The sequence below is a fragment of the Solanum tuberosum genome, unplaced genomic scaffold (assembly GCF_000226075.1).
Source record: "Solanum tuberosum cultivar DM 1-3 516 R44 unplaced genomic scaffold, SolTub_3.0 scf00392, whole genome shotgun sequence".
NCBI classification, from domain to species: Eukaryota; Viridiplantae; Streptophyta; class Magnoliopsida; order Solanales; family Solanaceae; genus Solanum; species Solanum tuberosum.
Genome location: NW_006239342.1, coordinates 468,093 through 484,065, shown reverse-complemented (window position 1 = coordinate 484,065; position 15,973 = coordinate 468,093). Strand labels below are relative to the sequence as shown.

The 15,973-nt window shown below is 34.1% G+C and overlaps 3 protein-coding genes across 5 annotated transcripts; 2 read left to right on the top strand and 1 right to left on the bottom strand.

Annotated features, from left to right (window-relative positions):
* The first annotated feature begins 1,304 nt into the window (after positions 1-1,304).
* LOC102604922 (glucan endo-1,3-beta-glucosidase 14-like) lies at positions 1,305-6,667 on the top strand. Of its 2 annotated transcripts, XM_006362831.2 has the most exons (4): positions 1,305-1,435; positions 2,788-3,818; positions 3,957-4,091; positions 6,324-6,667. In XM_006362831.2, exons 1-3 carry the CDS (start codon positions 1,372-1,374, stop codon positions 4,011-4,013), a joined length of 1,152 nt encoding a protein of 383 aa, XP_006362893.1. In that variant the 5' UTR covers positions 1,305-1,371; the 3' UTR covers positions 4,014-4,091; positions 6,324-6,667.
* Positions 6,668-8,316: 1,649 nt separating this feature from the next.
* On the top strand, positions 8,317-10,800 carry LOC102604585 (biogenesis of lysosome-related organelles complex 1 subunit 1). Its single transcript, XM_006362830.2, has 3 exons — positions 8,317-8,580; positions 8,889-9,094; positions 10,487-10,800. Exons 1-3 carry the CDS (start codon positions 8,478-8,480, stop codon positions 10,574-10,576), a joined length of 399 nt encoding a protein of 132 aa, XP_006362892.1. The 5' UTR covers positions 8,317-8,477; the 3' UTR covers positions 10,577-10,800.
* Positions 10,801-11,290: 490 nt separating this feature from the next.
* On the bottom strand, positions 11,291-14,943 carry LOC102604258 (probable calcium-binding protein CML48). 2 transcript variants are annotated; one of them, XM_006362829.2, is made up of 5 exons: positions 14,467-14,942; positions 13,682-13,728; positions 12,943-13,118; positions 12,837-12,855; positions 11,291-11,609 (listed from the first exon to the last, which is right to left on the bottom strand). In XM_006362829.2, the coding sequence occupies exons 1-5, from the start codon at positions 14,867-14,869 to the stop codon at positions 11,502-11,504; spliced, it is 753 nt and encodes a 250-aa protein (XP_006362891.1). In that variant the 5' UTR covers positions 14,870-14,942; the 3' UTR covers positions 11,291-11,501. The 2 variants fall into 2 exon arrangements, with proteins under 2 accessions (XP_006362891.1, XP_015158694.1); XM_015303208.1 differs by lacking the exon at positions 11,291-11,609 and having other exon boundaries at positions 12,265-12,855; positions 14,467-14,943.
* Between the last annotated feature and the right edge of the window lie 1,030 nt (positions 14,944-15,973).

Here is a 15,973-nt window from a genome sequence, read left to right as displayed (position 1 = left end):
TGTCGGTTAAATTGACGCGTCAACTACATAAAACGGCTCGGATTTTTATATTTATACAGAGAGGAAACAACTAACTTACGTGTAAGAAAGTGACTCGAAATTCGTCACAAAATATCTTTCGAAAAATGATTTGAAATATATCTGAACTTTGATCAAAATTGTCGTAACAATTCCAAATTTCGGGCAAGACCTATTACCACTGGATTATTTAATAATGTATTTTAAAGATATATAAGTGTCCACGTGGATATCATAAATATTGCATCATTATAAATAGTAACTTGTTCACGTGGACACTTATATATCTTAAAAATACACTATTAAATAGTGCAGGGGTAGGAGTAATAGGTTCTGCCCAAAGTTTGGGATTATTACTTCAATTGATCAAAGTTCAGATATATTTCAGACTTTTTTTCCAGTAATATATTATTATTTTTTCCATTTCTGTGCAATAACTTGTAAATTACACGAGACATGTTACACTAGATAAGTCCAATACAATAAGATGAATTTGATTAAAAAACGTTAATAGTGAGAATCGATTCTGACCTCTCTAATACCTCTTGTTTATAATAATAATAATATATTTAATATAATTTTATGACAGAAAAAAATAATGATAATAATAATAATAAAAATAATATGTTTGTGTGAATGAATGGCCTAGTGATTAAGACACGAGACACGCTAGTAGCACAAAAATGTCAAAGAGTGTTTGATGTAACTTCCATTAATTTAAATTTTACTTTAATAAGTCTCATTTTATAGTAAGCATTTTTTTTTTAATTATTCCTACTTCGAACTTAAATTCGAAAAAATTAATTAAAAATAAATATTTATTACTATAATTTAATTAATAATACATGTCGAATAGTATCAATATTCTGTCTATGATAAGGACCATGATGACTTACTATCCGTTAAACTTTTCGTATAGTGATAAACGCTTGATTTTAACTATACATAAATTATTTATAAGAAAATGTTATTATAATATATAACAATAAAATTATTTATGTAAGGAATCTTACCATTTTTAATTAGGGGATTACTAAAATTACTTGTTTGCCCATAATTATATGTAGCCATAGCTAGTATATATGGTTAAAATCTACTAATACTTGTAGAAGTGCAATAAATACAAGTAAAAGTAAACAGAAAAAATATTAAGTTAACTTGATATAAATATCGAGTATAGAGTTTTTTTTTTAAACATATATAGTAAAATATATAACAAGGGTATTTTATAATAAGGAAAATATGGAAAGTTGCATGTTGATTGTTTTGTGTGTATATATAGGGGAGGAGATAGATTTACATCATTAAAGAGGCTTCGTGGCTTGAGATTTAGCTAGGCTGGCAAAAGGGGCAATGGCCATCCTCTTCTGCAACTTCATCAAGCCTCTTCCCCTGCTTCTTCTTCTTTCTTTTACAGGTGACAACATGCTCTTTTTGGTGTTAAATCTTGTGGCTTTTTCATTAACTAGTTAATGGGGTCTCTTACTTTTGTTCTCTTATGGGATTTTCATTGTTTTTGGGTGTGGGGTGGAGTTGGAATGATGTTTTAGTTGTAAAGATTCAATTTTTATGTACTATAGTATGGTATTGCTTTGGGTTTTAATGGGTTCTCTTGCTTTTTTTCTCTTTAGGGATTTCTGGTTCTTGGTTGAGGTAGTTGGTTCTCCATTTTAGTTGTAAAGATTCAATTTTTATGTGTTGGGGTTCTTGTTTAAGTTGGTTGGAACTATAGTATTGTATTGCTTTGGGCTTTAATGGGTTCTCTTGCTTTTCTTCTTTTCTGGGATTTCTGGTTCTTGGTTGAGGTAGTTGGTTTGGGGGGTGGGAGGTGGGGGAGCTGGAAGTGCCATTTTAGTTATAAAGAATCATTTTTTTTTGTGTTGGATTCTTGTTTAAGTTGGTGGGTGGGAACTATAGTATTGTATTGCTTGGCCTTTAATGGGGGATTTACAAGCTTTTCTTCTGGGATTTCTGGTTCTTGGTTAAGGTAGTTGGTTCGGGGGGTGGGTAACTGTCATTTTAGTTATAAAGATTCAATTTATTTTTTTGAGTTGGTTCTTGTTTTAGTTGGTGGGAACTATAATATTGTATTGTGCTTGGCCATTAATGGATTCTCTTGCTTTTTATCTCTTCTGGGATTTCTGCTTCTTGGTTGAGGTAGTTGGGGTGGGGTGGGTGTCTGGGTGGGTTGGAACTATCATTTTAGTTGCAAAGATTCAATTTTGTACTTTTTTTTTGTGTTGGTTTCTTGATTTACTTGGTGGGAATATGGACTTCTTGTTGAAGTGCTGTTCTGTCACCAGATTTAGTGAAGGTGGATTTTCTTGGTGCTAATGAATAGAGTATGTTATTGTTTATTCTGTTCAATTTGTTGAAGCTGGAATTGAAATTATCAGTAGAACTTGGTTATGATGACTTATTCAAGTTCCCCCTCTGTGTTGTTCGGACTCTTCGAAAATATTGCCGCACCTGTGTTGGATCCAACACACTCCCGTCGGTATTTTTGAAGAGTCCGAACAACATAGCTCCCAGTTGGCAATGGTATTTTTTCCCTCAATTTCTGTTGATACATCCAACTTTCCTCATGGATAAGGTGTAAAAGTTTGAATTTTCAATTATTTCTTTTTGGTTTTTTAGTTTTAGTCATTTGTAATTTCCATTATATGAATATTTGATTGGGGGAAAACAGAGTTTTTGATTGTTAAATGCATGTGTTCAATTCATATATGTTCCACAAGGTATTCATTGTTATTTCAATTGTTTGCTCAGATTTATTTGCAAGTACACTCAGCCTTGGAATTGGAATTAACTATGGCCAAATTGCAAATAATCTGCCAACACCCTCACGGGTCTCGTTTCTCCTCAGATCCCTCAATGTTACTAGAGTAAAACTCTATGACGCCGATCCAAACGTGTTAACCGCGTTCGCTAACACGAATGTTGAATTTGTTATTGGACTTGGGAATGAGTACCTACAAAGAATGTCTGATCCTCAACAAGCTCAGGCTTGGATTCAACAACATGTTCAACCTTACCATACTCAGACTAGAATCACTTGTATTACTGTTGGTAATGAGGTCTTGACGGGTACTGATACACAGCTAAAGTCTTACCTCCTCCCAGCAATGCAGGGTGTATACCGTGCTCTTGTTAATCTTGGACTTAGCAATGAAATATATGTGGCACATCCCCACTCGGCAGGGATCTTGGCGAACTCTTTTCCGCCTTCCTCTGGTTCATTTCGACAAGATCTTAGTGAATACATTCATGGCATGCTCAATTTCCATGTCCAAACCAAGTCACCGTTCCTTATAAATTTCTATCCATTCTTTGCATACAAAGACAACCCCAACGAAGTTCCGCTTGATTATGTACTTTTCCAGCCTAACCAAGGTACGACTGACCCGATCACGAATTTGAAGTATGACAACATGTTGTATGCACAAATTGATGCAGTTTATTCAGCAATTAAGGCAATGGGCCACACAGACATTCCAGTTAAGGTTTCCGAAACCGGCTGGCCATCAAAGGGAGACCCGAATGAATTTGGAGCAACACCTGTAAATGCTGCACTATATAACGGTAATTTGTTTCAGCGTATGCAGCAAAATCAAGGGACTCCAGCTAAGCCATCGGAGCCCATTGATGTTTACGTGTTTGCACTTTTCAACGAAAATTTAAAGCCTGGTCCAGCATCAGAGAGGAATTATGGTCTCTACTACCCTGATGGAACTCCAGTTTATAACATCGGGTTACGAGGATTTCTTCCACGTATGGACTATTCAGCTGCTAAGAAAAATGTAAGGAATCTGTCATTTCTTGCTTCGCATGTCGACTATTACCTTATTTTCATCAGTTTCTATGTTTTCATTATTTTGCTGTAATGTTGAATCTTGCATTTTTTTGCCTTCCTAATGCTATCCTTTTATTTTGTACAGGCCTTTTCTTTTTCTGCTCTTCTTCTGCTTATGATGATTTTCTTGATACACTTCTGAACGCTGTACGATAGATCAACTATGGAGATTAGAGATGATTCAATTTTTTCAGGAACTTTCGCTGATAGATATTAAACGGTAAGAAGACTTTAAACCTCAAATTTCTCCTTATTTATGCTTTCGTTATTCCCTAAATTTTCTTGAATCAGTGTGTTTTGTTAGGGGTGTTTGAGGCCATTAGTTTTCAAAGTATCTTATCCTCATTTTCCTTTAGTTTTTAGTAGTTAGAAGCTCCTCCTGATATCTATGTTGCTCGAACTTTCCAAAAGTGCTGCGGCATTTTTGAAGAGTCCAAGCAACATAGCTTGAAATAACCATGATTAGTAAACATGTGCGGCGTCAAAGTTATTTTCGTTAATTTGCACTTTTGTAAGTTAAAATCCCACCTTATGCAAGTTGTAATGGATTCTTGGGATTTTAATATTCCAGTGATGGTCAACTGTTAATCACCTACTTTCTAGGATACCTTCCATTGTATCATTTCTTTATTGAAGATATGGTAATGTGTCTCATCAGCCTTATCTTCCCACTAGCAATCATGCATATGAATCTCATTTTACAAAATTCCCATCATCTTCATGAAGACAAAAGTCCATATTGGCTTGCATATTGGTAAAGAAAGCCACCTTCTTTGAGTCCCATCTATCAACAAATACCGAATTATTTCCCTCAGTCCCAATTTAGGCGTCTTACTTCCGTTTTTGGTTTGTCCCGTAAACAGTGACTCTTTCTATATTTAGTAAGTTTTCTGATCCCAACATTCTACATTGCAAGTTTAAGATCACAAGATTCAAAAGTCTTCATTTATTTCTTAAAAACTCCGCGATAAATCAAATTAAGACACATAAATTGCGACGGAGGGAGTATTGTCAAGTGGAAAGGCTCATTAGTAATTGTGTGTACTAGTGAAGCCCTGTATCTGATTATGACTTCTTCTGTCTCTTTCTTTTTATCATCATTTTCATAAGAATTTGTTGTATCAATCTGATGTAGAGCCGTCAGTATTGGCGTCACCTATCTTTCTTCTAGTCAATTCAAACTTGCATTTCTTTCAACCTCTACCACCTTTTTTTCTTCGTTTCCCTATTTCATTAACATGTTCCTCATTCCACACTTGCACAAGTTTTTATAACAAAATCCTCCCTATCTGATTTCGCCAAGTAGCTACAAAAGCGGTCCACATATTAATAGATTTTTTTTTATAGTGGGGTTGGGAACAAAAACATGTGTTTTGTATGTTCTTTGATGTGGGATTGGTTGGTGCTTATTATGTTGCTCGGACTCTTCAAAAATGTTGATGGTACGTGTCGGATCCTCCAAAAGTAGTGCATTTTTGGAGGACCACACACAGGTGTGGCAGCAATTCTGGAGAGTCCGAGCAACTTAAGACTTGTTATGTCAGGCTGTTTTTCCTGTGTATAGTGTGTTTGTATTTTTACTTTCTCGCTTTCTTTTTTCCATGTAGGTCGGGAAGGGGGGTCGGGGCTTATAAGGGAAAAGATCTTCCTTTAGATATTTAATTTTTGGTTGCCTTGTAGATAAAAGTATGTGCTTATAGAGAACTGATCTGGCATGATGGAAACTTTTTGTTGGCAAGTCTTGAAAAAGTTGCAACTTTAACATCATGGAGCCCATAAGAAACCTTTTCTTATATCAGCAATGGCTTAAAATGAGTAGTTAAACTTTGACAAATGCAAGGGTGCCTGGCTAATATTCCCACTGAATTGATTCCCTAGTAGGCTGGATAAACCTTCACCACATCTAGTTAGGTATATAGAAACTAGTACAAACAATACTTTATACCGCGGCCCCTTGGTTTATGCTACCGGACGTGCAAGGCATGTGAAGCCACTAGAGCTCCTTTTGCATCTTATAGGCCATGAACTAGATCAGAATCATTCTCGTATCATTAAGAAGTGATTGATTCTCCAGTAGGAAAGGTCTAGTCTACAATTATCTCCTTCTTGATCGAAGCTCTATGTCATGATCTTTGATATATAGTAACTCGACACAACTCGGGCAAGAACATCTTGTCTACCAAAGGTCCTATAACCTTGTTGTGTCATATCATTGATACAAATAAAGTTTAAGCCTTTGAATGTTTCTAGACACGCCCCGTCTTCTACAAGACGTGTATGAACTAGTGATCGCGATATGAAAAACAGTACACGTTCAACAAATCTTTGACAACTAAATTTTCAAATTTGGCTGCTGAAATGTGTGTTATTGTTATACTTCTCTGCAGATAATGATGGTTTCTTAGTCTTGATACAATTAATCTAATAGCTTGATTTTTATTATTTTTCGCAGGTAGTCGTAGACGGCGCAGTTTTTATTATTTTCTGTTTTCACATTTGCTAACTTGGCTGGAAAAATTTGCTTATTGGAGATGAAGGTCATGATCAATATATACATTGTGTATTCATACCAAAAAAAAAAAAAACATAGAATATATAGAGACTCTCAGAAAAAAAAAAAGTTTGTTAACTACTTTTATTAGTTGAATAGTTGATTCATTTACAAAATTTTAATAATAAGAACAGAAATATTTGTCTGGCAATAGTTGTCATCCCATTATTATTATTTGAATTATAATAAGGGAAATATTATTGTGCTGATGTATATGATTGATTATGACCTACTGCAAATTGTTATATTTGCTGTTCTTTTGTCTTTTTTTAATCAACTTGTAGAAGTTGTAACTTGTAAGAGTAAATGACATAAATAGTCCCTCAACTATAGGAGTAGGTCTAAAATGATCTCTGAACTATACACTTAACGGATTTAGTTCTTCTACTATTTAAAAAATTGTCAATTTTGGTCCCTTAACTATACATTTACAGGTTTTAGTCCCTTAACTATAAATTTATCGATTTTAGTCCTTTAAGTATTCACAAACTTATCAAGTTTGGTCTTTGTCCATTTTTTTTAATACAAATAGCTTTGGTTTTTAATACGCACCATCCTAAACTTTGATAGTTTTTGTTCGAGAAACTTATCATGCTAATCAATGCGAATTTTATTTAATTTACTCAAATTTCTTTGTAAATAAAATGAATAGAATAATAAAATTGATCTATTTAAAAAAAAAGTTTAAAAAATTACAAATCTACCATTTTATAAATTACCATTCTGAAAAATTAAACAACTTTCGTTCAATGAAATCGTTGGAGTACAAACTTTGGATTTAACGGATAATAACCTTTTTCTTTTTATAATAAAGTTTAACATATTCAAGTCATTAGTAACAATAATATGCTTCATTTTATCCTCTGTTGAATAAAATTATGACATATATTTTCTTTCCTCGTGAATTTTATTTTAAATTGTTGAGGATAAGGTTCTTCGCGTAAGGTTAATTTGAAGAAAAAGTTGCTAAATGATTTAATTTCTCGAGGCATAGATTCTGTTAATATAAACCTAAGCTATTTGTATTAAAAAAATGGACAAAGACCAAACTTGATAAGTTTTGAATACTTAAAGGACTAAAATCGATAAGTTTATAGTTAAGGGACTAAAATCGATAAGTGTATAGTTAAGGACCAAAGCTGACAAGTTTTTGAATAGTTGAAGGACTAAATCTGTTAAGTGTTAGTTCAGGGACCATTTTAAACCTACTCCTATAGTTGAGGGGCTATTTATGTCATTTTCTCTAACTTGTAAGCTTGTAGGGCTACTTGAGATTTTAAAATAACTAAACATTAATTAATAACTACTTCCAATACTAACGAATGAAGGGTAAAATTGAAAAAACATTCTAAAAGTAGTCTTGAAAATTGAACAATTAAGTTAATTTGAAAAATAAAAAATATCTCAACAATTCAATTAATATAAAATAGAGGGAGTAACAAATTATAGCATCAATTAGACACTGTTAACTCAAATTTAGATTATTTTCTTTTACGTGTATTCTTGTTCATCTATTAAAAATAGTTATGCTGCCAGCTTAACTATTCAATAGACAAATGAAATTAAATGTAATTAGTTTTTCTTCAATTTTTTTGAATAAAAAATGCCTCATTTAAACACTAAAGTAGAAGTTAATGTGTTCAATTGAGACATGATTACTAAATAGGCAAAGTTAAAATTTTGAATTTATGAATTTGAAATGTAATTTTTTTTAAAAGTTACTAGATTTTAAAATTTATAATTTGTATATATTCAATAACTTTTTACAAACTAAATATAAAATCTGAATCAAAATTACGAAATTCAATCGAAATTATAATCAATGAGTCAGCTCCGCCCTTGCTCGCTAACCTTGATCGTCGTAATAACTAATTACGAGAGAAATTTCTTAGAAACCTACGAAATTAGTGATCGAAGTGAAGTCGATTATAGTTTAAGTGTCTAAATGAAATATTCCGTCAAATTTAGGGCTTAGTATGTATTAAGCCATTTAATAATCATTCTGTAAGATTCAATTCCTTTGAGCTGCCATTGCAGTGTCACTAGGGGGAGAAGATGGATCGGTCGAAACAAGTAGATCCTAATGGCTTAGAAGCTTCACTCATTCAAATCATCAACTCCCACCATTCTTCATCTCTCAAGCTCCGTGAATCCACCGGTTAGTAACAAATACATAAATCCATTTGAATTCAATGTTTTTTTTTTCAGCATTTGGTTTGTGAGTTTCTTGGATTTTACCAAATTGAGTTCTGGGTTTCTCGAATTATTCGAATTGAGTTTCTGGGTTTCTCGAATTTTACAAAATTGGGTTGTGGGTTTCTCGAATTTTTCGAATTGAGTTTCTAGGTTTTTCGAATTTTGCAAAAGTGGGTTGTGGAATTCTTGAATTTTATGAATTGGGTTGTGGGTTGTGGGTTGCTGGAATTTGACAAAATTGGGTTGTGGGTATTTTGAATTTTGGTTCAGAGAAGGCGAAGAAGGATGGGATTCGTAGTGCAAGGCGGGTTTCGGAGCTGTTAGTGGATTCAGTGAATAGAGAAGTACAAGAAGCTTTTGTAATGCAAAAGAGAATTGAAATGGAAATTCGTGCTTTAACTGCAAGCATTTTGCAATTTGGAAAGCAAACTGATCAATGGCTTGCTGCTTCACACTCTATCAATACTGCAATTAAGGTCAGTCCATGTTGCTAGCTACTTGTGTTTATGTTTATTCAAGATTGAATTTTTCTGATGAATGTGTAGCTTTTAGGCTCTAACATCCAGCTAAAATAGATATCACCTTGACTAAGTTCCGCTGAGTAGAAAACGCTAGGTGATTTCTTTCCGTTTTGTGTGTTTTGATGGACAAAAGTTAGTTGGTAGTTCGCCTCGTATGAGGTAGCAAGATGCGCACACGTTGATTAAAAAAATGTCAGCTTGTTTTTGTAGAACTAGGAAATTCAATTATAAAGCACGAGCCTCATCATAGACTGTTGGATCGACTTTTAAACCTTTATTCTGAGGTTCAATTATTAATATGAAGCATGAAGTTACATCAGTTTGTTCTGGTGTTTCAAGAACTGTCTTGATCATTCTGATCCGATTTTCAGTGCAAAATGCCTTGAACTCTTGACTATCATACTCTCCTCCATTGTCAGACTTCAGATAGTGAGTGTGTTTCACCTTATGCAGTTGAGATATTATTCATACATACAATACTATCACATGCACTATTCACATAAAAGAAAGAAGGTAAATGTCAGAATGCAAAGTCCGAAAGAAAGAAAACAGAAACATAATTTTGGTGCCGTGCATAAATTTTTCTTTTCACATATTCATCTCTTAAGAGGAAATTTCCAGCTGATCTCTTTGCCTATAAATAGGCATCCCCCACTCCAGTTGAACATTATCCCTTCAGCATTCTCTTCATTTTAATATAAAGTTATTCTATGTGTGGCCTTGGAGTAGGCAAAAATGTTCGAACCACATAGTAAGAGAAAAGAGATGAGATGATTTACAACTTAGGAAGGGGATGCCTTTTATAGACAGAGAAATCGACTGCAAATTTCCTCTAGAATATAAATATACAAGGTGTAAGTTTAGGTAGCTAATTAACTTAACTATTAAGATTCTCTCGGGTATTAGATTTTCCTACGATTGAACTTTGGCGAGTTATAGTTGACCCTAACTGAAAAGGAGTCTTTGAGCAACAGTCTCCACTAGTAAAGTCATTTCCCTGTGACTTATAGGGCACGTATTCAAGCCGTGGAATGAACCATTAACATTTGCGTCAGGGTAGGCTGCCTACATCATACCCCTTAAGGCGATCCTTTTCCCGGATCCTGCATAAATGCATGGTACTTCGTGCACCGACTTGTAATTTTTTTAATAGCCGGACTACAACTAGATGAAGCTGAGGCGTACTTGTTTCTATAGAAATGATATGCTTCTATGCAGTGGAAACTGTGTTTCATTCATATTGACACTTCGTGTAATGTTATAATCCGATCTTGTAGAGACATAGATGATGTTACATTGTTGATATATGTAGCTTCAATATTTTATTTTTATTTTATTTTGGCACAGGAAATTGGAGACTTTGAGAATTGGATGAAGACTATGGAGTTTGATTGTAAAAGTATTAATGCTGCAATCTGCAATATTCACCAAGAATGACATTGAACCTGAATTATCATAGGCCTGTGATTAGTACATGGTTTATATCATGTCATTTAAACTCTTTGGCACAGTGTACAGAATATTCTTTTTGCATGAATGATATGAAATTACATTTATTTCTGTACAACAACTTGTATACTCTATAATTTTAAGCCAATTCTTGAAGGATTAGGAATAGCTAAACACACTTTAATTTTATATAAGAATGGATATTATGTCAATAGAGTAACTTATTCTTTATGTTGTGCTCTTAAATCTTTGAAAACCTTGTAAATTTTTTAATTGATTGGTTCTTTCGATTCACGTATAGCTCTCATACATTATGTAGGAGGTCACTGATAATTTGTGTCGATGCTCTTTGCACTTTTTTTTCCTTTTGGTTTTTACTCAAACCGAAGCTATTGTATCATTATTCATGAGCTATTATGCATTCTTTCAAGGGTGATAACTTTTCTTCTAAAAAAAATGAAAAAAACATCCACCTTCGTCTTATATTCCATACGTCCATGAGAACGAACTCTAAGAAGAGAGAAGATTTCATCCATCAAGCGGAACTTTAAAGGAGGTAATAAAAATCAAGACTCATACCAATACCATTAAGGTACAAGTCTTGCTGCAGATGAGAAATTTTATTTGCAGTAACATGCAACCTATCTAAAATGAGTTTATATCAAAAAATATTTTTTTTCTGCAACTATACAAACCATACTTGAACAACACCACTTGCTTTCTTATTATTATAGAATAAAGATATGATCAGAACTTTAATACATATGAACAAGAATTGGCATGAAAAGACTTTGTACAGACAATTGTAAATATACAATGTCAAGATCACAATATTGACACAATCCACTCTGGAAATTCCCTCCAAAACCGCCAAACGAACAATAAATGAAATAAGAAATGAATTTCTAGCATCCTAGTATGACACAATAAAAGGTAGGATCATGGCCATGAACTCATCATACGTCAGTTTCGCTGAGCCAGTATAACGCGTATCTTTCTCCTTAAACTTTTCGGTCAAGCCCTGAGAATTGCAAAAAAAGGACTAAGAGACAACACAAATATGAAGGCAAACACAAGTAGGTGCAGTATTAATGGTTACAAATACAAAAAGAATTCCATCAAGATGTGGGAAGGTATGACACTGAAGTTAAATTCCATCTCAATGCATTTCTTTTTGAAGGAAAATACATCAGAAGATGCACATTATATCTATACCCGGCCGCTTGGCCAAAAATAATTACAGCCGCCAATATACATATATTTATACATCTGCTGGCTATTTTTTTTTTTTTTGGGGGGTGCAGAAACAAGGTGATATTCCTGACAAGTATTTATAACAACATACCCAGTGAGGTCCCACAAGTAGAGCCTAGGGAGGGTAGAGTGTACGTAGACCTTACCGAGGAGGTAGAGAGGCTGTTTCCGAACCTTCAAAATTCCTGACAAGTGTTTGCATTGATAAAATGAAGTTCTCGATTTCATAGCGGATCTTAAGCAATAAATAGCTTTAGATTAAATTGTGCTAGCACCCTAATGTCAAACCATCAGAATGCAAACACGATGTGCCAGGACACCTAGGTGAATGTTAATTTTGGTTAGGGCTGTAAATTTTTGAAGGTGGCCAGCATGTCCTTAATGCTGAAGAATGCAACTTTACCAATGTTCAAAAAAAAAAAAACCTAGGTGAATATGTTGGGAAGGAACCACCACATATGTATGCATGATGCACCGAGATATTTAGCTAATCCTTACAGACGATGCTAGTTTGGTCTACTCTAGAAGTGCACTCCCAAAACAAACTACATGCATCAGCTCTCAGTATTCAGAGAGCATAAGAAAGAGAAGTACTTATGAGCTGAGTGACGTGTACACGATATAGATTTTCAGCTTCAGCTCATTGTATTAGCTTTTTCAGATCAATAATTTCAGTTTGCAGTTAGACTTTCTTAGATATCATAACTTATTAAAATCGGAGTTCTAATAACAGTTGGAGTAGCCCATCAGGTGCTAGTCATGACCTCTAATTTGAGTTGTCACACTTCCGTCTAAACTCAGTATTATAAGAAGGATAAGATTGCAATGACAAACTAGGTTTAACACTTATAATTGTTAGTCTCCTCTCCAAGCCCAAGAGCAGGCACACTTTTATGTGGGGGAGAGATGAGGGGAAATACATTGAAGCCGCGCAGATGCATAAATCAAGATATTGAGTAAGGAAATGCTTATAGAAAGAGATCAGTTCTTTTACCTTCACAACCATCCCACATCTGCATCATAAAAACATAAAGTTCAGAACATAGTCAACTTGAAAACCTATCTATTTAATGAAAAGGTGATTGCAGTATCAGACTTACTCGACAAAACTATCAAAACACAGCTCGGGTCTCCTACCACTTCCATCAGTATATCTGGAAATCAAAACTTCAAGAACAGAAGGTGGCACCATGTATCCAAGACTGTAGAGAGCATCCCTTAGTTCTGTTGCATCAATCTTCCCACTTCGATCTCTGTCAAATCTCTCAAAAATGGCCTGCAAACCAGAGGATCAAAATGTCAGAGACATTAACTAAAACTAGAAAAAGGTGATCTTGAAAACAAAATATGAATGGCTATGGTAGGGTGTGAGAGACATACACTAAGTTAACCTCAGTATCAGCATCTATGTTTCTTTTTGATCTTTGTTACCAATCACCTTCATTTCTTTTTTATGTTGGTTGTGTGTTTTAGTACAAGAACTGTAAAGCTTTAAAATTTATGCATGGTAAAGGTGAATATCTGTTCTCGAAACATCTATAGTATCTCAACTCTCCAAATTGTCCAAAATGTTTACCCATCACTTTCTGTGACTGATGTTCTTCCATAGGCCGAAAACTAAAAAATTACCCCAGGACAAGGCCATATTGGGCTGCATATAACTTATTTTGTATCATCCCCCCCATCTGCTTCCACCTCCCTATCTTTTACAACCCGCTCTTCCTCATGCTAACCACCATTTTAAGTTTTTTTTTTTGTTTCTGCCTGAGGTTTTCATATCTAACTTCTTGAATGCTATCCTAACAATTAAAAACTAAAGCAGAAAGGAATGAACAATACCCTCCATTGACCAAGACAGCTCCATAGTGCAGCAAATTCCTTTGGTCCTGTTCAGCAATACAAGGCAAAGCTTAAGTAAACAAGGAATAGCAAAAACAAAGCAACAAAATTAGATAGCAATGTCATATAGCTAACTACCACAATATTTCAGAAACAAACCAAAACACTAGCTATATAATCTATAATCATTAATTCTTAATCAGAACAAGAACATCGCCATTGTCAATTTGAACTACCTTCATATAAAGGAAAAGCTATATAGCAAAACACTAAGAGCTAAAATTCAAGAAATGACTAAAATTGAGCTAAACAAGTCTATATAAAGCACCCCACAACCAAAATCATAGCAAAAGACATGGATAAATTATATTGCCAGCATTTGGACTCTACCACCACCACCACAACAACAACAAAATCCTTTCTTTTTCCTAATCACCATTGTTAATTTGAACTACATTGATATAAAAGTAAAGCTACATATGAATCAATTAGCCTACATAGCAAAAACCCAAAGAGCTAAAAATTCAAGAAATGAGTAAAATTGAGCTAAACAGATCAATATAAAGAACCCCACAACCAAAATCGCTTCTTTTTCCTAATCACCATCGTTAATTTGAACTACATTGATATAAAAGTAAAGCTACATATGAATCAATTAGCCTACACGACAAAAACCCAAAGACCTAAAAATTCAAGAAATGAGTAAAATTGAGCTAAACAGATCAATATAAAGAACCCCACAACCAAAATCCCAGCAAAATATGTTTTTTTTCCCCCAAACTCACCAATTCTTGGAAAATACTCAGATGGATTCTTGAAAAGAAAGATTAACAAACGAATAGTCCTAAGACTAAACCTTTGGTAACCAGAAGAAAGAGCTTGTTGTAGCTCTTTCTCCTCAACAAACCCACTACAATCCCTATCTACCATCTGAAAACTCTGAATAACTTGTGGGTCAGTCCCCGGAGGAAAACCAGAACCATAATTTGGTGGATTCTGGTAATACCCATAAGAAGAACCAGGTCCATAACCAGCTGTTTGCGGCTGAGACTGATGAGGGTAATTTGAGTAATTTGCAGAGGAGGAAGAAGGAGGAGGATGATATGGGTGGGCTATTGGTGGCTCATTTGGGTCGGAAAGTGGCGGCGCAGAAGGAGAATACGATGGTCGGTTGCCATAGGAAGACATTGTTGTTCGGTGGTGAATACTAAAAGAAGACGAAAATGGATACTTATGTTTTTTTTTTTTTTTTAGTTTGAAGTTATTTATTATCGACGGTTTGATCTGTTATATTAAATAAATTAAGTTAGAATGTATTAGAATTAATATTAGTATTATTTTTTTCTAATACTTTGTACCAAACGATTTCTTGTAGTTTAAGGAGTTGTACCAAACAAGATAAGATTATAACTAGCACAAAATGCATATCCAAATGTGAGTCCTACCGAATATTTTCGAGATAAGTTTCGAACACCTAAATTTGATGTAAATTGTTAGTTTTATCTCTGAAGTATTGACACCCTTAAAAATACACATTTACTTGACTAATTGAAGCTAAGTACATCTCCGCTCTTGCAACATTAGTGAAAAATACCCTCTAAATTCTTGTCAAGTTTAGGAATGGTTTTAATACTTCACTCGATTTTTATTAAGAACATCATGCTCCTACAAGAGTTTGAGACCACTTGTTATGTCATGTGGCATATCGGGAGTATATCCGGGGTATATCTAAGTATAGTTAGTCAAGTAGAAGGATATTTGTAAGGCTGTCAATAGTTCGGGGATGACAAGTTTATGGGTGTTTTTGATACTTCTCTCAAATCTAACGGACAAATGACATGTATTTGGTATGATTCACATATATATGAGTTATCATATATGCGAGCGAGATGAGAGGGAGGCGAGCGAGATTTGTATATGTATTTTTTTTTTGGACAAAAAATTGTCTATGTATTCTAGATACATGCGAATTCATTTGGATACAGTATATTTAAAATAAATTACACATTATTTTGAACTCATGTATCTCGAAATACATATATTTGGACACACCAACATCTGATTCATAATATCATAAACTAACATATATCTAAATAATTAGTTTCTAAGCTAACGAGATTTCTCCTTTAAATATATTTAAAGGATTAACTTGACCATACCAACCATGGTGGAGAAAGTATTAATGCGTGTGAGGATGTATTGACTACTTTGACATGGTCATTATTTGCCAAGCAAGCGCACTTCCATTTGGCTTTTTATTCTTCATATAAATCATAACTATATTAGCTTGGA